Source organism: Mugil cephalus, chromosome 17, assembly GCF_022458985.1.
Source record: "Mugil cephalus isolate CIBA_MC_2020 chromosome 17, CIBA_Mcephalus_1.1, whole genome shotgun sequence".
NCBI classification, from domain to species: domain Eukaryota; kingdom Metazoa; phylum Chordata; class Actinopteri; order Mugiliformes; family Mugilidae; genus Mugil; species Mugil cephalus.
The window spans coordinates 9,925,153-9,944,767 of NC_061786.1; the positions used below are offsets into that span (position 1 = coordinate 9,925,153).

At 42.5% G+C, this 19,615-nt stretch overlaps 4 protein-coding genes across 5 annotated transcripts; 3 read left to right on the forward strand and 1 right to left on the reverse strand.

Annotated features, from left to right (window-relative positions):
* Positions 1-251: 251 nt before the first annotated feature.
* Positions 252-5,122, reverse strand: angel1 (angel homolog 1 (Drosophila)). Of its 2 annotated transcripts, XM_047611533.1 has the most exons (12): positions 5,011-5,122; positions 3,643-4,034; positions 3,329-3,566; positions 3,146-3,238; positions 2,800-3,047; positions 2,631-2,700; positions 2,103-2,545; positions 1,836-1,977; positions 1,641-1,748; positions 1,513-1,546; positions 946-1,103; positions 252-861 (listed from the first exon to the last, which is right to left on the reverse strand). In XM_047611533.1, exons 1-12 carry the CDS (start codon positions 5,078-5,080, stop codon positions 701-703), a joined length of 2,157 nt encoding a protein of 718 aa, XP_047467489.1. In that variant the 5' UTR covers positions 5,081-5,122; the 3' UTR covers positions 252-700. The 2 variants fall into 2 exon arrangements, with proteins under 2 accessions (XP_047467489.1, XP_047467490.1); XM_047611534.1 differs by lacking the exon at positions 1,513-1,546.
* A 338-nt stretch (positions 5,123-5,460) lies between these two features.
* Positions 5,461-9,448, forward strand: LOC125023913 (leucine-rich repeat-containing protein 74A-like). Its single transcript, XM_047611482.1, has 13 exons — positions 5,461-6,068; positions 6,217-6,392; positions 6,467-6,574; positions 6,676-6,769; positions 6,962-7,011; positions 7,106-7,187; positions 7,296-7,381; positions 7,455-7,649; positions 7,741-7,836; positions 7,961-8,104; positions 8,228-8,332; positions 8,482-8,567; positions 8,814-9,448. Exons 1-13 carry the CDS (start codon positions 5,960-5,962, stop codon positions 9,415-9,417), a joined length of 1,935 nt encoding a protein of 644 aa, XP_047467438.1. The 5' UTR covers positions 5,461-5,959; the 3' UTR covers positions 9,418-9,448.
* Positions 9,449-9,647: 199 nt separating this feature from the next.
* Positions 9,648-11,730, forward strand: LOC125023890 (olfactomedin-4-like). Its single transcript, XM_047611448.1, has 5 exons — positions 9,648-9,890; positions 10,006-10,170; positions 10,269-10,481; positions 10,570-10,717; positions 10,794-11,730. Exons 1-5 carry the CDS (start codon positions 9,837-9,839, stop codon positions 11,600-11,602), a joined length of 1,389 nt encoding a protein of 462 aa, XP_047467404.1. The 5' UTR covers positions 9,648-9,836; the 3' UTR covers positions 11,603-11,730.
* A 3,785-nt stretch (positions 11,731-15,515) lies between these two features.
* LOC125023959 (olfactomedin-4-like) lies at positions 15,516-17,468 on the forward strand. The gene is made up of 5 exons (XM_047611555.1): positions 15,516-15,666; positions 15,754-15,921; positions 16,001-16,213; positions 16,306-16,447; positions 16,533-17,468. The coding sequence occupies exons 1-5, from the start codon at positions 15,607-15,609 to the stop codon at positions 17,324-17,326; spliced, it is 1,377 nt and encodes a 458-aa protein (XP_047467511.1). The 5' UTR covers positions 15,516-15,606; the 3' UTR covers positions 17,327-17,468.
* The last annotated feature ends 2,147 nt before the right edge of the window (positions 17,469-19,615 follow it).

Consider the following 19,615-nt stretch of genomic DNA (forward strand, 5'->3'; position numbering starts at 1 on the left):
CCACACACATGAATTATTCATTGATGCGTCAAGCAGACACACATGAACAGGGGCTGATGGAGCGCCTCAGTCAGTGCAGTAGGATGGAACATTAAGGCGACAGTCTCAGATGCTGGGTGATTAAATGCCATGGGATGCATTTAGCAGTGATACCTTAAAAAGCCAGGAAGAGTAAATTTAATTCTTAAACATATAGGTCCATGTACTGTACGTGTTCTGTATTGGGCTGAATAGCACAAAGGAGTCAGACATGAATGGAAAATATTTAATATTTTCACCATCTGAAAAAATACGTCTCATTTCAAAATTAAAATATAGCGTAACAAAGCGTTTGGCGTCAGAAAAAGAAACATATCGGTGTGTTACCGCAACAACAGGATTTAAAGCAGTGTCTTCCTTCATTTTTTAAGTGTATGATTACAGTATCCTTAAACAAGAACAGTCAGAGTCACTGATCTGACGAAAACCATGTGGAAGACGACTGAATATTGGCATCCATCATTTCCCTTGCTTTTTGAACAAAAACATTGACTTCAATTTACTTATGAAACTATAAACCATTACAAAGGAGTGAACTGCAAGTAAGGATATTCATAATAACAAAAATCATGTGCAGAGCGTCGTGATCTGAATGATCCTAACTGAAATGTACGTAAACTCCGACGTCCGTGTCACTTGAGTTCAACCACAGTCTTCCTTATCAAGCAGTGTCCAAGTCCAGCCGGAATTTGGCCAACAGGCTGAGATGGTCAGAGGGGAACAGGTGGTTGGGAAGGCCTTTCATTGACCACAAGACATCCTCAGACAGGAGAGAAAGGGAACCAATCAGATTCAGGCCTCGACTCGCAGGCTCACCAACAGCTAGAGAAAAGAGAAACACGCAACATAAGTCATGTATTTTGGGAAAAACAAAAAAAAAAAAAATGAGCTGCTACAAGTTCATACCTTTGGGACCAGCGTTGCGTTTTGGGGAGTAGAAGATGTAGTCAACTGTATGGCCCACTTCAGAGTGCAGGGTGGTGACTTCTGGGCTGCCAGAGCCTGGGAGAATGTGCTTATAGACCGACTCCAGGTGTAACCGGTGACTGATAGTTTTTGTGAAACTGTAGAACCATAAGATTAAAGGACAATGTCTCATTACCAGCTAAAGTCCCTGTGAAATGGTTTCCAGATTGTTATTTTTCTTTCTGTAAATTTTAAATGTTAACTTAGCAACATCCTCTAGTGCAAAACAATGAAGCCAACAAAAAGCACCAGAAACTAAAGTTCCTCAAGTTGCCAACTTAGTACATAGTGCCAGACATATTTAAAAACACTTAAACATTAAATTTGGCTTCATGGGGACTGTAATTATTTTTCTGTTTTCTTTTTTTGTACATCATCCATGACCTGCACAATGACAAGTGGCAAAATGATTAAACTGAGATCAATAAAGACGCCTTGTTTAGTGTCTCTTTACTGGTGTAAACTAAGTTACAAAGTTACAAGACAAAGACATGCAGGTGAACTGACCTTTTCTCATAAGACAGATTGTTTTTTAAAGGAACTGTGCACAAAAAAAGAAAGAAAAGCACGGTAAATTCATCAGGTGTTGTGAATGGTTAAATGACTGCTGTTACAGTTTCTGTGCCGTGTTTCACCTGGTTTCTTGTCAGTCGCGCCTGGAATCAGCGGCAGGTCAGGACGGACACATGAAGCCGGACAATAGCGCAGCTGGAGCATGAAGTCATGTCTGTACCGATACTTCGCTGCAAAAGATGAACAAATACATGAAGCGAGGGACGAAATGCGCCACTTAAAAACATTAACAGTCACAACAAATGTGCGTCACCGACCTGACTTCTGATTCAGGCTCTCAAACACCTCATTGGCATTGGTGTACTGGCAGTTGGCAGTGATTCCCACAGAGCTCGGCCATAGGGGCTGAGACAGCGTGTGATAGTGGGGCTTGTAGGACAGGTCCTCTTGACCTGATATCTGTTGGACATAAAAGGTTGGAGAGGTAACTGTAGCAACCGTTCTGGATGAAAACCCCACCTAGTTTGCAGTGAGTAATGTGGGAGCAGCTTGATATTTTCTAGGATTGTAGTGTCACCTCTCACCATCCATGCTGGGAGACCCTCGTAGGTAAGCTTGCCGGTGGTGATGAGCTGGTACAGAGGCATACCTGGGACAGAGTTAAAATCTCCGCACAGGATAACATTACAGTGTTCACCTTTGGCCCTACAGGACTTGACAGCGCGGTCAATTTCTGCCAGCATTATTGCCAACTGAGCCAGCTTCACGTCACCCCTCTTGGGGTTGAAGAGCAGGTGGGTGTTGGCCAAACAGAGGGGCGGGGCCTTCTCCTTGACCTCAGACCCCTGGGTAACCACTGGCCTCAGCAACACAACGATGCCTACGTTGTGCCGGTTTAAAAGCTCCGTCTCGGGCCTGAAGAACTCCACCTCGGTCACAGCCAGTTCAGTGAAGCAGCTGCTACGATAGCAAGTCGCACAGCCATCTGCCTTGGTCCCCGTACGCCGCTTGTACACACAGTTGTAGCCTGGGCCAACAACATGTACAGAATGTGAGTTAAGTCTTTTGTCACAACATCGCCCAACGTGACCGTTTTGTTTCAGGTGACCTACCCATCTGAGACAAGACAGGATGCAGTTGTTCGTGGTAGTGGTTCTCCTGAACCTCTTGGAGACACAGAATCTAGAAACGAAGACGAAACACAAATCCTTACATGTAATGAAGATTGCATGCAAAATGTTTCTAGCTTAAAGTTCTGACAAAAAGGTGCTTCTGACTCACGTGTGGTGACCATGTTTGTATTTCGCATAGAAGAAGGTTGAGGCGGTAGCTCCAGTCCAGCACCTCCAGGGGGCAGTGTGCGTACAGTTCCTGGTGGGCCTCCAGCAGGTCCTGAGCAAGAATGTTGTAGGACATGACAGTGAAATCCACTGAGACCTTTTTATGTGGGCTAGGTATCGGGGGAGGTATCGGGGCTGGCTGTGTCGCATCATCCCCGTCATCCAACTCATCCCATGCTCTCCATACCACTGGGTGGGAAAACAAAAGCATACACAGTGCAGGACAGTAAACTCCGTGTGAACATAGGCGAGTATCACCGCAATGAAAAAAACATTCTTATTCTCACCTTCAAAGGGAACTGTGGGCTCCACTGGAGGATAATAGCTCATGAAAGGAAAGTTACATGGAGGACAGTGCACCTCTTGAGCCAGACCAGGCCCTGTAGGAAAGTGCCAGCCAGTTTGAGAATCATGTTCGCTGCTAATGTCGGTCTGAGCGTTTGAAAGAAGGGAAGAAGATACCAGCTTACATGTGCTTGCTCCATCAGGAGTTTCATCTGCAGTGGCTATTGGATATTCATCCCAGCACTCAGTTACTTCAGGTGTAGTGGGTGACATCTCCATGTTTGGTATTTGGATTTGTTTCTCTACTGCACAGGCGATTTCTTGTATTTTGTCCTCAGTTGACAGCGACTCCTCCAAGGTTGGCATCGGCTCCTGTACTGGACAGGTGCTTTCTTGGCGACCCTCTGTTTGCAACGTCTTCATCTGCGCTTGCGACAAATCACATCACATCAGTACGACAAACATGTTTATTCTCTGCGACTTCCTTTCTTTGCATCACCTTAAAGAGCATAGTTATTTCCTCATCCTCCTTATCGGGACCTTCCACCTTCTCCTGCCGTGGCCCATCTCTCTTTTCTGCTCCTTCCTCTTCCTCCTTCCCCGCAGATCGCACCTCACCCATATCCGAAGTCGCATCAATCTTGGCGCCTTCACGAAAGACACCCATCGGCAGATCTCTGTCCATGTCAGGCCTTATATTTTGGTCTTGCTTATCCCGGCTCAGTTCTTTTACCCTTTCTTTCGTTTCTCCTTTCGATCCGCTGGCTGAGCTGACAAACTGGTCCACCAAGGCTGACTGGAAATGGGTGAACCTACTGGCTGGAGCACCAACACCATCCCGCACTGCTGTGCCATTAACTATTGCAGGAGGGAGACCCTTTTTTGAGGCCTCTGTAAGACAAGAGAAGCACAGGGAAACAGTGATGGATCCTTGCTTTGCTAAAACTCGCTGCGCTCTTTAGACTGGGAGACTGACTTCGCCAAAAGTGTGACATACACTGCCTGGCCAAAAAAAGCTGCCACCTGGATTTAACTAAGCAAAGAGGTAGGAGCCTCCTATTGGATAACTGCTGCAAGTACTGCAGGTCAGCTGACCACATGAATATACTGAATGACCAGGTTATTCCATCCATGTATTTTTTCTACCTTGATCGTATGGGCATATGATAATGTGACAATGCCAGGATTCAATGGGCGCGAGTTGTGTAGGAGTGGTTCAAGGAGCATGAGACATCATTTTCAGACATGGACCAGGCTTTGAGCAGTGGCCAGACTCTCCCATCATCAATACAAGATCTTGGTGAAAAATTAATGCAACACTGGATGGAAATAAATCTTCTGACTTTGCAGGAGCATATTGAAACAATGCCACAGTGAATGCTGCTGAAATCAAAGCTAAAGGTGGACCAACAAAATATTATATGTAGAAATATTCGCTACCACGTTGGTGTCTGTTCTTCAGTTTCAGTTTCTGTATTTACTTGGAATCGGGTAGGTACCAAATCTCGCGGTATCGCACACGCTCTTAAGACGGGGCGTCCAAGGTCCGAAACTCACAAACAGCTGCAAGCTAACACACAAAGTTATCAAGCTAAATTACAACAACATAATAGGCTCTTATTTAAATAAACTACGGGTATTAACCCAAAAAGAGAAGTCACGACTGCCGCACTGAGCCTGTAACGGGGATAAAAGTGTTTTGGGACAACAAATATCAAAACTGCTTAGTTGGCAGCAAACTAAATTTAACATTAGCCACGTTTAGCTCCCGTCAGCTGTGAAAACGCACACATGACGTTGACTTAACAAGATGCTGGGCCAACTCATTAACTTCAGTGTGATCTGAAACATGCGCTGGGAGATTTACCTGAAGCTCGGCTGCGGCTCAGGTACCGTGAGAAAGGGTAGAGAACATAACACAACAGGATGCCAATCATGCTTCTCCGCTGCGATCAACGCATGCGCGTTTTCGCACTTGGTGACGCAGGGTGGTGGGAGGAGCCGAGAACATTTTTTATATATATCTATAAATCTACTTCAAAATGAATAAATGAGCATGACGATAATATAAGTATTATTTTTAGTTTTGCTATTTTTATTGTTGCGCTGTGAAATGGACGCTGGCTTATTGTGTTTTTATTCCAGACTTTAAAGTTAACTTTAAAATTTTTTAAAAAACTTTAAAAAAAAAAAAAAAAAAAACACACGCACACACACTCAATATTTGCTTTATTTTATTGATGCATAGAAGAATGTTATTTTCCTTGTATTGTCGTGTTTTTTTTTTAAGTTTAACTGAACGGCTCAACTTCAAACGTTTCATTTTAATAGGAGAGGTTACCATGGCTGTGTTTTGCCTGTGAAGTGTAATAGACTGTGGCATATTTGTAGATTGTCTGAAGGGTATAAGGAATCTCTCCATTGCAGCTCTGCAAACTAGGGGCCGCTAAACAGAATTTTCCATAGGACCCTCACAAAGCTATAAACCAGTACAAAATTAACAGAAAATACAGTGATAAATATAACATTTTATTTTCATTTCTAACATAAGGTCTGTCATTTCACATATTCCTTCTTGGACTGACGTTCTGGTTGTGTGTGGGGTTGCTAAAAACACAGTAACACAGGCATAAATTGTTAATGCCACGATACATGACACATTACCTGAGGGTTACAGTTACCGGGTGCAAGGCACAGCTCTGTACCATTTCACAGCTCTTACAGGCTGCCTTAAACAGAATCTCAAATATCGTGCATTCCCCTTTTTGTCTCGGGAATGGTTTCAAAGAGGGCGTAAGGCTTGACATCAGAGTGCTATGTCCATACTGTCCTTTGAGTCCCTCTGCTTAAAAGATGAAGACTCCCTATCCCCAAATGAGCCTGGAGACTTGGAAGATGAATCTGACCGAGACCTAGAATCAGACGGTGAGTACAGTATGTTAGATCAATTCTTGGATTAATTCTAGCAGTTATACAGTGTAAAACATTCTGCAGCCGAATGGTATGTCTTGACATAGAGTTGTCTATTTATAGGCCCTTACAGCGGTAATTATATGGTTTTACTTGTTTTCAGAAAATGAGAAGAATAACAAGGACATGTCCATAGCTGAAGTGTATATGGAGGCCTGTAAGTTGGTGGGTGTGGTGCCAGTCTCTTATTTTATTCAAAGCCTTGACTTTCCAACCATGACACTCAGTCACCATGGGCTAGGACCTCTGGGGTGCAAGGCACTTTCCATTGCCTTAGTGGTAAGTTTAAATTTCAAGAGCAAAACTCTTCTGAGATTTCTGAGCATTTCTGGTTACTTTTTTTCTGTATTAAGACTGACATGCACATAAACACCCTGGAACTGGCGGACAATCACATTCAAGCTGAGGGGGCCAAATACCTTGTGGAGATGTTGAGGGCTAACTTCACCATCCAGCGCCTAGTATGTAGGACTGCAAACTGAGCACTAGAGGGCACAAGTGTCTTTCAGGTCCTAATTCAAACTTGAGAACTTCACAGCGGCCTTCTGCTTTTTGCTTTTAGGATTTATCAAACAACTATCTCAAATCTGCCGGAGCGGAGTATGTGGCCAAAATGTTGTTGGACAATATTTCCTTAAAATCTTTGAAGCTTTCAGGTAATGTGTTCATTGACAGCGTATGGATTGCGACATTCATTTTTTGTTGGATTCTCAGACAGCTTGTAGTGGTGGTGGTGCTGTGAGTGACATAGGGAAAAGCTCAGTATTTTTACTTTAACATTTACAGATTTATCAATTCTAATAATGCCTACTTTGCATAATTAATCAAGAAATATGCTTTCCCTGCAGGAAATAGATTCACTGATGATGATGCTAAATATTTTGCGGATGCCTTGTCGGTAAGTTACTAATGAGCTAACCCCTGATGTTTGGCAAATTACATCTTGGTTATGCTTTGTCATTTTGTAATGGCATCATTATTTTCACATTCAGACCAACTCCAGGATAAAGGAACTGGACCTGAGTCATAATGAGTTTTGTGGAAGAGGAGGGGAGCATCTGGGACAGCTGCTGGGTTAATTTACTAGTTTTTAATATCACTGTGTTTCAGTGTTTTTAATTGTGAATGTTATGTCATATATATATTATGTGGACACAAGGGCCTTGTCTTTTTTTGTTACAGCAAACAATGAAGGTCTTGAGGCGCTGGACCTCAGCTGGAATCATCTCAGAATGAAAGGAGCTGTGGCTTTTTCTGCTGGACTGAAGGTTTGGCTGTTAAATTAATGTAATTCGATCACAGATGTTGTACACAGCACCCCATCACTATCTCCACGCTTAGGTGAATATGATGTTAAAACATCTCGACTTGTCTTGGAACGGTTTTGGGAATGAAGGAGCCCTGGCCATGGGAGAGGCCCTTAAATTCAACAACACTCTGGTGTACCTCAACCTCAACAACAACCGCCTAACCAATGAGGGCGTCAGCATGCTGTGCAGGGGTCTTGAGTTCAATGACACGCTCAGAGTCCTGCTGGTGGGTGGATACGTTTGTATTACTGTAACATAAATCACCAGTATGGCCTGAGAGGTTTTTGAAATGATGTTTTACTGCTTTACCCTTGAAGCTGGCTTACAACTCTTTAACAGTAGAGGGAGCTCTTGCTCTAGTCAATGTGGTGAAGAACACACCCAAAACTGCCTTAGAGGAGATCAACATATGTGTGAGTGATTGTACCATGACCTGTTATTTGCTAAAAAACAATATTACGAGCTAAACACTCCATGGTTTCTGTTTGAAGTAGAATGCATCATCTGTAATATGTATGTTGTCTTTCTTCTTAACAGAATGTGCTTGTAAATGAGAACTTTGTGCATCTCTTGGAGGTCACATGTCAGGAGCATCCTGGTCTGGATGTACAATATGGAGGAGTAGGAGGCTTTATTGCTAAGAAGCCACCGAAACGCATTGATCCAATGAAAGTCATCCAGGTTGACCAAAAAGATGACCAGTTGCATCCAAATGTTTACATATTAATTTATTAAAAATGACATATATTCACAATTCCTTTTCTGAATAAATTGTCTAAACGTTTTCTACCAACGTTTCTTTAGGATTATCTTGATCACCGCAAGCTGCGCCTGTGGGACTTCTTTCGGAACATAGACAAAGACGGCACCATGCGAGTCCCTGTTGCTGACTTCAGAAGAGCTGTTCAGGTTTCCTGTCATATTGATATATAGAACAGCACAAACTTTGCAGGAAGTACACCACAACTGAATGTCACTTCCCCTGCAACCACTCATGAAAAATATAAAAGGGACAATGAACTGATTCTTTTTCTTCTTTTTGTGTGAAACTATGTTAGCAATCTAGCATTCCGTTGGATCGATACCAGATTGAGGAGCTGATTCAGAGGCTTGATCGTGACAGGACAGGAATGGTGGACTACAGGTGAGCATTTTCCCTGTACTGTCTGATAATACGCACAGACTGATTATCTAAATTGCTTTAGAGAGCAGAGTTATGATGTCTTTATCTCTGGAACATGTTGCCTTGTGTTTTTACAATCCCTGGGCTTATCTAAAAACTAGCATAACACTGGCAATTTGTTCAGATCTTTACCCTAAATTATGCCCTCAAAACGGCAAAAGTGTTCACTAAAGCAGTTTATTAGGCTTATCTGATGCTTCTGTGCAGGGGACTGGCGGATACAAGAAAACAAATGATGAGAGATCACCGCCGCCAGCTGAAGAAGTTTGAATCCCGTCAGAAAAAAGAGAAGCAGAAAAGTGACCGCATCCTTAAAACCTTCCAGAATGCTGTGGAGGCAGTTACACCTCACAGCTCCATGGTCATATCTCCAGGAGCCACCAAAGAGGACTCAAGTGGCCCCCAGCACTTTTCTGCCACCCCTCTCAGCTCCTGGCACCACATTGTCATGTCCAACAGCAGCCGCTACTCTGTCACTAATCTGAGCAGTGTCCACCTGCCCATGTTAGGGGGCACCACACCTTACCGTCCCACCAGTTCCCCAGCAATGCGCTCCTACTCCCAACCCAACCTGCTGGCTGACTCCCCTCGCTCAGCTCCAGGCAAGTCCATCTCTGCTCAGGGCATTCGCTCTGATCCGGAGATGGGCCACAGCAAGCTGAGCCCGAGTGCTAGCAGCCTGACCAGGTCCAGGCCTGCGCTTAATGCCAAGCAGCCAGAGGGTAAAGTCAAAAGCAAGAAATTGAAGAAAAAGAAACCAAAGAAACATGCAGATAAAGGCTCAAAGGATCCTACACAAACTGTCACATGATGTGTCTTGTGTCTTTTCGACTGGTTTCTTTGTCACACACAGTTAATAAAGGATTCTCATTGTTTTTGTCTTATCTCAAAAAAATGAAAAATAAATAAATTAAATAAAAGTTGTGTACAATTCATCCCAGCTCTTGAATCTTTTAAGCAATTCAGCCAACTCCTGTTCAGAGGTCAAGCTTTTCCTGGTAACTTTGCCAGACCTCAAATACTGGTTTATACCCAGGTACTCATGGATGAATTCAAACAAAGAGTCATAGTTTCTGAGTTCTGTTTGCTTAAGATAACAGTACGTATGTCTTGCTTTGGCTAATAATGGTGTGAACATGGACAGGTGTGCATGTGGTATTATACTGAGATAGGATATATAAGTTGTGGACTTCCAGGTATCTCGGTCATAACCACTCTGACAGCACCAGAATGATCGGCACTCTGTATTTCTTAGTGCTGCTGAGCTCCGCAACGGCCTGGGGGGTATGTATGGCATGACTTAGATGCAACCGATTCATCTTTGTTCTTTGAAGATCTACTCACGTTAGAGGTAAGATGATCTCTGTCCATCTGACTCCTTACCCCCCCTCCCCCCCAGCGTGTTGGCCTATGGAGCAAGGGCAGTGCAAGGAATGGGACAGGAGGGGACATGTGTACCTGTGATGCCTTCCTGCCCAGTACAACCTTTCCTATTAAAGATCTGGTGGTGGTAGAGCAGACAGCTGTGGAGATCTCACACAAGGTGGAGCTGGAGATGGGCAAGGTATTCAGATCTTAGAACCATTTACAAATGAAACAAAATACATATATTAAATTATGTGGCAAAATAACTTAAGTTCCTTTTTCTTTACACAATTCCAGCTGGAAGACTATGAAATCAAGCTGACATCATATGCTGAGAAGATCATACAATTGTCAGCTGAAATTAATGTAATGGAAAAGAACCCAGATGACTACAATGACGCCAACTTTGAGGACAAAAAGGTGGAGATTAAGCAAATGGAGGCCCTGATTAAAGAACTGCAGCTCTCCATCAAAAGCTCCACCACTGTCTTTGAGTCCCTGCGTGTACAGGTATGTCCTGGACTGTAGATATGTGGGAGGTTACCGCAGCAACAGATGCACTGTTGATCTTAGGCTTAAAAAACGTGTAATATTTCAGATCACAGCCATGGAGGAGACCTTGACGAGGCTGGAGATTAGCTACGACAAGAACATGGTCCTGAAGACCCGCCGAGAGTACTTGAAGGTGCAGCTGGAACTGGAGGAATGCGAGAGACGCCACCAGGAGATTTTCAGCCCCGACATTGGTAAGCTATTCACACTTATATGTAAACTTCATTTCCCCTTTGGACTCATTCAACTAATATTTGTCTCTCTGCGCAGGCTCTTGTGCTCACACTGGTATCATCAAGGTCAGCAAACCCATTGTAAGCCAGCTGAATGCTCATCTAAGCACTGGCTATATATACGGAGGCTGGGGGAAAGATTCGAAGCCCATTCCAGATAGAGAGTCTATGTACTGGTACTCTGGCTACTCTAGTGCTCAAATTCCTGACATTAGGTTTTACGTCGACTACAAGAACCTCATCTTGAGAAAACCCTTCCAGCATTACACCTTACATAGCAGCTGGATTGGTAAAGGGAACAATTTCGTCATGCGTGATAATACTCTCTACTATCAGATAAACAGTCCATTTGCAGTGGCCAAACTGAATTTCACCACCATGAGTTATCAAAACAGGGTGATCCCCGGAGCTAGCCTCAGCTTTTCTTATGCTGGTTCCCCCAGTCAGAACTTGGACTTAAGTGCTGATGAAACTGGCTTGTGGGTGACCTATGCCACAGAGGAGTCTAGCGGTCGGTTGGTCATTGCTAAAATAAATGAGGCTTCTTTTGGAATAGAGGAGGAGTATGTGACTAGTGTTTACAAACCAAGCCTGAGCAATGCCTTCATGGTGTGTGGTGTTCTGTATGCAGTCAGGACAGTTGATATCCTGAACGAAGAGATATTTTACAAGTATGACACCAAAACCAAAGAGGAAAGCTACATGAGTGTTCTCTTTGAGAGGTTCCAGGATAAGTTCTCCAGCCTGGACTACAATCCAACTGACCAGAAGCTCTACATGTACAATGATGGCTACTATGTTAACTACCATCTGTGGTTTAACCACACAACTAAAGCCACCATGTAGCCTCCTTATCTTGTGAGCTACATCATTTTCTGTGATTCAGTGAAATGTTATACCTTACAAATGAAACAATCATTGTCTATCTCCCTTTTTCCTTCTCCTTGATGATTAATAAATGATTTTAAGCATTACAAAGGTGTCATATGTGTTTTTGTTTCTACTGACTGTAAAAAAAAAATGAGTACATCAATAAGTCACTCAACAGAAGTAGAAATGCCTCTGTATGTAGAGTGTAATAGAGAAATCCTCTTAAAAATCTTGTTTATGTAACTGACCCAAAAACATTGGGTTCCATTACTGTATATGCAAAAGGGCGGCATTGCTTCCACTTCAGCATTTTTAAGCACTGTCCTTTTATTATTCATTATTTCATTGTTTCAGCAGATGGAACAAAAACCCACTAATGAAAATTCATGGACAACGGCTCATGAGCCAAAACATCACCTGTGAAACACTGTGGAGGCAGTGTGATGTATGACCATGCCTTGCTTCCAAAGGAACTGGGCCAGTGGTGTGTGAATTGAAATGAAGTGTACATAGACATATTCCGTCTGCTCAGACTCAGTCAAAGGAAGCAAAGGCAGGGCTGAACAGGACTTCACAGTACACTGGACAATGTACATACTGTAAAAGCAACCCAGGTAGGCATAGAATATCTGCAGCATCCAAATAAGACTAGCATTGGATATGGATTCAGGACTTAAAAGTATTAAAAATGAACATTTTACTTTGATTAGGATAAACTGTCTGAACTGGGACTGCATACACAAACAGTTGCAATACATACTCCTTTGACCTAATTTAGTTGTGAATGCCCTCAAATTAAAAATAAAATCAAAATAAAATTAAAAACTAGAAAATTCCCTCTGGGACATTTTGAAAGGGCTACGGGGGGCTGCTGCCGGGGGTACCATCTCTGTGTGTGTTTTTGTAACATAAATTTATGGGAGACAGGGATCAGCACTATTAACAACAGATACATCAAGAGTATGGAGTTATATTAAAAATTTAACTTGAGCACAAAAAAAAGGTGTTGAGCAAGAAGGAATCTAATTGTGAGTTGCAGCAGCTCCCTTTTATACAGTTTGTCTCTATGCTTTTGTTTTTGTAACATAAATGTATGGGACACAGGGATCAGCTGTATTAACAGCAGAGACAACAGATAAATTAATTGGTCTCAGCTGTGGCCCAGAGCTGGCTCAGGGGTTGCCGTGGCAACTCACAGTGGTCATCAATGACTACGGAAGCGCGCGGAGCCGGGACACAGAAAAGAGCTCGATTTTCACGCTTTTCGCTGGTCTCACATTTGGGCATACTGTGAAACAATGGTAGCTCCTATAAGAAAAACAAGCAGACCATGGGCGTTGTAAGACCTTCCTGAAGACTTTGGTATGTTTTTTTGTCCTCCTAAAGTAAAGATTTTGGACACACTCGCAACTTAAAAACAAACATCTCTTCTCCTTCTCTCAGAAAATCTTTGCATTGGAGTGAATGGAGAGCAGACAGGTACTTTACCCCGAACAGAGGCTCGCAGTTTAAATTCTGTAAGTCTCACTGCTTTGCCGAGCACGTTGTGAGAGACACAACAAGTTTCTCTACAACTGTGGAAAAAATCATGTGTCTAGTGTGTAAATTGTGGCCGGGACGAGCGTGGAAAGAGAAAAAATTCAGGCAATTTCACACATGTTCTCTCGCATGCGCCACAACTCTAAAAAGCCCGCATCAATAGAGCCCCGATTCAACGATTCACCATAGTAACGGGGAAGCAGAAGGCTACAAAGTGGAACTCGAGTCATAATAATATTACTGGGGAAAACTGCCTGAATGGTAGCCTATTCATTTATTTCATACGTGCAATCCTGCGGGGGAGTAGCGCACTTGGCAGCAGTTTAAGATGAAATATAATGTTTTCGTACACATAAATATCTTCTCATATATATCATGTTCTGTTAAATACTTAAGCCTGTTTAAACTAACACAGACTTCTACTCAGCCAACAGAAAGAAGGCAGATGGGTGGTGGCCCAGCACCACCACCTCTAACGGAGGCAGAGGAGCCCTAAACCAGAATATTGGAAGGCCACTGGCTGAGGGAATCCCTGGAGGGAGCTCATCCTCTGAGACACAAGCGCCTTCATAAAATGTAATAGGCCTATAGATATATTTTTCTAAGTCAATTTATACAATTAATTATTTATCTTTTATGTCGTTTTCTTTCTTGTGTCCCAACAGATTCTGATAGTACCGCTCCAAAAGATAATTGTCTGGAAATGCTAAAACATCTATGTGTGGTCTGATGCCGCACCTTCATCCAAGGGATCGTTGTCAAAAGGACATGCCATGTTTGTGAAAAAAGTCGCCTTCTGCTGTGCCTAATGGACTTCTGATATGAAACTCCCTTTGTGAAACGGAAAACTCATAGTTTCCCTAATTTCAGGGTTAATAAACTCAGAGTTTTTACTAAACCTGCTTTGTGAAGCGAACCCCAGGTCTAACTTATATATATAAAGTCAAGGGACAAACAAAGGGAGGAAGGGGAAAAATAAGAAACACACGGTATAACAATAGGGCCTCGGGCGTTGACCCGTTGCCCTAATAAATAGTTGCCTATTTATTTATATGGCGTTAAGATATTCAGACTTCAATGATCTATAAATCAGTGAATATTGGGTTTGCTCACTGGCTGATCACTGGAATTTCTAACATGAAAATCTAAATTAAGATCAAAATAAAGAAAATAAAAAAGTAAAAGTTTAAATATCTAGAGTCAAAGCAGTTGGGTCTTGTCAGGCACTGACATTCATCAAGTTGAAGGGATGATTATTTTGGTGGTGATGTTGGAGATTGCTATCTGGCAAGTCTAAAATCTAAAATGTGCCATGACTCTTAAATAAAACATTTTCCACCACTGACAGTTTCATTTGTTTTTATACTGCCCTGCATGGAGGTGTCTCCACTCAATTATAGATATTGTTGCGTCTGTTTATTTATCACCTGCCTGTGTAGATGGTAAACAGGTATGCACTAACTGGAGAGCTGTCACAGACAATACTCTGTTCATAAAGCAGACTCCACAAATCCCACGACATGTGCGTCAGAGTTTTGTTAATGTGCATGTTTCTCATGTACTATCAGAGGTTCAGTTTGAGGCATGGGTGTGTTCGTACATAATCAACACAGCTGTAGGTGGGGTGTGATACCCTGTCAGGCTCACAGTATTAAAAAGCGACAGCATTGTCATGCTTATAATGCCACCTATTATTTTTTATTGACCATCTTGTGACAATTCAATGTTCTGCTGGGAAACTTGTGGACCTGACATTATTGTAGATGCTACTTAGATGTACCACCCGCATAGACCAGACCAGGTATCCCCATCCGATACAACTCAAAAAACATGAAAAACAGCAACGTGTTAATTTGTGTTCATACCTGCGCGGTCATAATGTTGTGCCTGATTGATGCATTTTGACATGTTGAATTAAGATCACCTACATTTCATTCAGTCACAATCACGGGCTTATAGCTATTCCAGATGAACTGCACACTGTCCATTACAGTATAGTTTTGAAAAAGTAGGGATAGTAGAGCAACAAGTGCAGATGTACACTCATAGCTTGACTTACAGCTCTTTGGAGCATATGGCTATGTAAAACGACTATTTTCAGTTTTAATGACTTCTTCCTATCATACAGTATAACACTTGCAAGACTAAATTATCAGTCCATAAACATTAACATAAGGTGCATACAGTACGAGGTGCGTAACAACTGCATATGGCTTCTTTCTCACCCACACCTCGTTCACATCAAACTTCAAGTGATGATTCCTCTGTGCTTATTGTGAGCAAATAAGGACCCCGCCTTGACTTGTGAACTAACATCTGCTCATGCGTTGAGCTCATAATAAATGTGCAACATCAGAAGGTGAGGAGCTGATAAGAGTTGTCTTTAAAAGCCCTCTGATCAAGCCACCAACGGAGACAATTGAGAGGTGAAGATAGACAAAATGCTGCCAACTCTGCTGCTGCTGCTCATACCCACCCTCAGTCCTGCTTCAGCCTGGATTGTAAGTGACTCCTGTCTTCTATCTTGAACTATGCAGACAGACTGATCATCTATTAAAATTAACTCTCTCTCTTTTTTTTATCATTAGCCAGTGGAGGATTGGGAGTCTGGAAATGTGACTGTGTCAGTGGGTGAGTCTGGTCAGTGTGTTTGTCATGTGTATACGCCCGACACCAACTTCCCTGCTGACCGCGTTCAGAACATGCAACAAACCAGCAAGGACCTAATCCTGGAAGTGAAAATCCAAACAAACAAGGTGCAGTAGGTCTCAATCATGATCTGAAAAAATTTGCTGAGACATCATTATACTAATGCCTGCTTTTTCATTCTTTCAGTTGGTGAGCTATGGGGGTAAGCTGGAGGTCTATCTAACTGATCTGTCGGACCTGACGGTTAGAGTGGTCATGCTGGAGAGCAACCCAGACAAGTACATCAAACTTGACTTTGAATTGCTCAGGGTTGAGCTCGAAGAGTTTAAGGCTCTCGTGTCTCAGCTCAAAGGTTCCCTCAACTCCACCTCGCCCGTTTTCGACAGTCTGTATGCTGAGGTGAAAAGCCCGTAGCCAACCATACTGCAAATGACATCACTCTTCCCTTCTTTGTTGCATTCCTGGATTTCAACATCCGCTTTTGTTTGTAGATCCACAACATGACTCTTGTTGTGAACCAACTCGAGACTTATGACAAGAGCAACCTGGATGTGATCCGCATTGAGTTTGCTAAGCTGCAGAAGAAGCTGGAAGAATGTCAGAAGGATCAGGAGTTCATCAAGCCAGATATTGGTAAGACAATCAACCTAAGAGGCTGGAAAATACTGAACACCTTAGACACTGCCAATCATTTCCATCATATTTTGTTTCTTTCCAGGCAACTGCAATCACACAGGCATCATGGGAGTCAGCAAACCAATGGTGGTGCAACTGAACGCTCATTTGAGCGCAGGCTACATATATGGAGGCTGGGGCAAAGACTCCAAACCTCTTCGGGGTCTTGAGTCTATGTACTTCTACGGTGCATACACCGGCCCCGCCGTGCATGATTTCTACTTGTACTCTGACTATGAAAAGCTCATTCTGAGGTCTGCACTCAAACGCCATAATATACCAAGTGGGTGGGAAGGTACCGGTAACAATTACATTGTACACAGTAACACAATTTATTACCAGCACAACTCACCTTTCAGCATGACCAAACTGAATCTGACCAGCGCTGCATATGACTCAAGAGTGATCCCAGATGCTAGTCAAAGCTTCTCGTACAGTTACTCAGCCAACCAGAACCTGGACTTTGCAGCTGATGAAACTGGATTGTGGGTAATGTATGCCTCAGTGGAGAACAATGGCAAAATTGTCCTTGCTAAAATAGATGAGAAATCATTTGGCATTGTAGATCAGTGGAACACTGCTGTGTTCAAGCAGTCAGCGGGGAATGCTTTCATGGCCTGTGGAGTCATGTACGCCACCAGGTCAGCGGATCTCAACACTGAGGAGATCTTCTATGCATTTGACACCAAGACGGGGCAGGAGAAACACCTCAACATCCGCTTCCAGAAGTTCCAGGAGAAGTACACCAACCTGGACTACAATCCCACTGATCAGAAGCTCTACATGTACAACAACGGCTATTACGTGACATATGGTGTGAAATTTAACTATGAATGATTTTATCTTTTAGGATCTATCGTATTTGTGATTGATGCGATTGATCTGTATTCCCTTTGTTGTCACTGAAGTCATATGAAGCTATGTTATGTAATGCATAGACTTTTTACTGTCTTTTCCTGAATAAAATCAAACTGAAGCATTCAAATAATGTGAAATGTCTTCATTTTACATGTATGGAAATAATACAAGGCCGAGTATAATATAAAACAAATATAGTAGGTAGGGGGTCCTTACTTAATCTCTCCATCAGTTTGGGGGTCATTGGCCCACAAAACGTTGCCAGGTATAATATATATAGGTGTACACTTTTCAATGGGTCAAAGTTTTAGGATTTACATGCCGAAGAATCCACATATTGGTATCTGCGACATACATAAAATTAAAATACAAATACTGTAAAACATTGATCATTGTGAACTAAATCAGGATTTCTTGCATAAGCAGCAAATACTGCAGTGTTACTCGGGGGAAAAAACACTCATAATAACATGCACTTTCCCACACATTCAAATTCAGGTTTTGGGTGTTAGGCAGTTGTTGTAGTTTGTAGACTTATAATAATCTTTCTCCAGGGTTTAATGAAAACTTCTGCGCAGACAGTGCAATTACATGAATTTGCTTATTGCTGATTTGTTGCTTATAAATGTGCTTTGTATTTAAAATTGACTTGACTACTCTTGAGTGGACGTGATCTAATGCATCTGGCAAACAATACATAGCACACTGCAACAGGAAGTAAATTTTCATCACATAATACGCTAAGATATGATACCATACCAGACCATAACGATACGATCTCTCCACAGAGAAATCTGATGCACATATGTAGCTGCTGGCATAGCAGCAATATACTCAATACAGTGACTTTCAGGATTCAGTGGTGTGACAGTTTTTGTCAGTGTTGTAGTGTTTTACAAGATCAGTGTCACAGTTTTATCCACAAACTCCTTCCTATTATCCGAAGATATTCGATCAGGAAGCCCCCACCTGCTTATGACCTCCCTGCACAGAAACTTGGCAACTGACTGAGCATCCTTCCACTTAGTTGGACAAGCCTCAGGCCATCGTGAAAATCTATCCACGACAGCTAACATGTACCTTTTACCTCCAACCGGTTTTATCATATCAACAAAATCCACCACCAATTCACGCATTGGACCCCTTGGTGTTGTAACATGACCTGGAGGAACCATCACACTCCTCCGAACATCATCTTTCAAACAGATAGCGCAACTGCTTTTAATATGATTAATCTGCTCAAGCAAATATGGTGCCCAAAATCCATACACTTTCATAATTTTCCTTCTAACTTTTCCCCTTGCAACATGGGCTAACCCATGTGCCTCCTGAATCATTAATCCCAACAAATCTGGAGGTGCTACTATTAGCCCCTCATGATTTCTCCAAAGACCAGTAAAATCCTGTGTTGCACCACGATCTACACACAACTGTTTATCCACCTGAGAGACAGCTTCCTGCATCAAGACCACATCATTCTACGTAAACTTATCCTACAAATCTACTTCATGTGTGAGAAAAAAAAACTTTACCCAACTTCTCAGCTCATCTCTCCGCTTTTGCAGCTTCATCAGTTGCTTTATTACCTTGAGTGACTCTTGACACATCCTGCACATTTAGCTATTGCTATTTCTTTAGGTTTCATCATAGCATGGAGAAGTTTCATTATCTGAGTGTGACGCTGTATTGCAGAACCATCTGTTTTCTTAAACCCTCGATTTTTCCATACCGATCCAAGCAAATGACACAGATTATGAGCATATGCAGAATCTATATAGATTGTCACACGCTTACCTTCCACTAAAAGACATGCTTCAGTTAACCCATCAATTCAGCATGCTGTGCTGATGCAGGCTGTGGTACCACTTCAGCTTTCTCAACAACAAATCCTGTTCCCTGGGCTTTTAGCACTGCATAACCAGCACTCAACTTATCCCCCACACAGTAACAGGACCCATCAGTCCAATACTCTAAATCTGTCTCGAATATTTCTCTGCTTCTTGAACACAATCATGTGTTTCACCATCCTCTAGAGTTGGTAAATTCTCAGCTGGATGGTGAATCATGTGGTTCACCATCCTCTGGAGTTGGTAAATTCTCAGCTGGATTTACTCTAACACACCTTACTAATGTGACATCCTCCTGTTCTAAAAGCCTATTATAGTCTCTGGATTTGAGATAACAAAGTATGTGAACAGACACACAACATGGAGGTGTATAGCATCTTCAGGCAAAATACAGGTGAAAGCCGCTCTGCTATCTACCATC

Excerpts from the sequence above, each read along its gene's own strand:
- LOC125023890 (XM_047611448.1), top strand. The coding sequence starts at position 9,837 with ATGATCGGCACTCTGTATTTCTTAGTGCTGCTGAGCTCCGCAACGGCC. Across the intron at positions 9,891-10,005 it reads GCTCCGCAACGGCCTGGGGG|CGTGTTGGCCTATGGAGCAA; the intron begins GTATGTATGGCA and ends CCTCCCCCCCAG. Across the intron at positions 10,718-10,793 it reads GATTTTCAGCCCCGACATTG|GCTCTTGTGCTCACACTGGT; the intron begins GTAAGCTATTCA and ends CTCTCTGCGCAG.
- angel1 (XM_047611533.1), bottom strand. The coding sequence starts at position 5,080 with ATGATTGGCATCCTGTTGTGTTATGTTCTCTACCCTTTCTCACGGTAC. Across the intron at positions 3,239-3,328 it reads TCCTGATGGAGCAAGCACAT|GGCCTGGTCTGGCTCAAGAG; the intron begins GTAAGCTGGTAT and ends ACTTTCCTACAG. Across the intron at positions 862-945 it reads ACGCAACGCTGGTCCCAAAG|CTGTTGGTGAGCCTGCGAGT; the intron begins GTATGAACTTGT and ends TCTTTTCTCTAG.
- LOC125023913 (XM_047611482.1), top strand. The coding sequence starts at position 5,960 with ATGTCCATACTGTCCTTTGAGTCCCTCTGCTTAAAAGATGAAGACTCC. Across the intron at positions 6,069-6,216 it reads CCGAGACCTAGAATCAGACG|AAAATGAGAAGAATAACAAG; the intron begins GTGAGTACAGTA and ends ACTTGTTTTCAG. Across the intron at positions 8,105-8,227 it reads ATCCAATGAAAGTCATCCAG|GATTATCTTGATCACCGCAA; the intron begins GTTGACCAAAAA and ends ACGTTTCTTTAG.
- LOC125023959 (XM_047611555.1), top strand. The coding sequence starts at position 15,607 with ATGCTGCCAACTCTGCTGCTGCTGCTCATACCCACCCTCAGTCCTGCT. Across the intron at positions 15,667-15,753 it reads GTCCTGCTTCAGCCTGGATT|CCAGTGGAGGATTGGGAGTC; the intron begins GTAAGTGACTCC and ends TTTTATCATTAG. Across the intron at positions 16,214-16,305 it reads TCGACAGTCTGTATGCTGAG|ATCCACAACATGACTCTTGT; the intron begins GTGAAAAGCCCG and ends TTTTGTTTGTAG.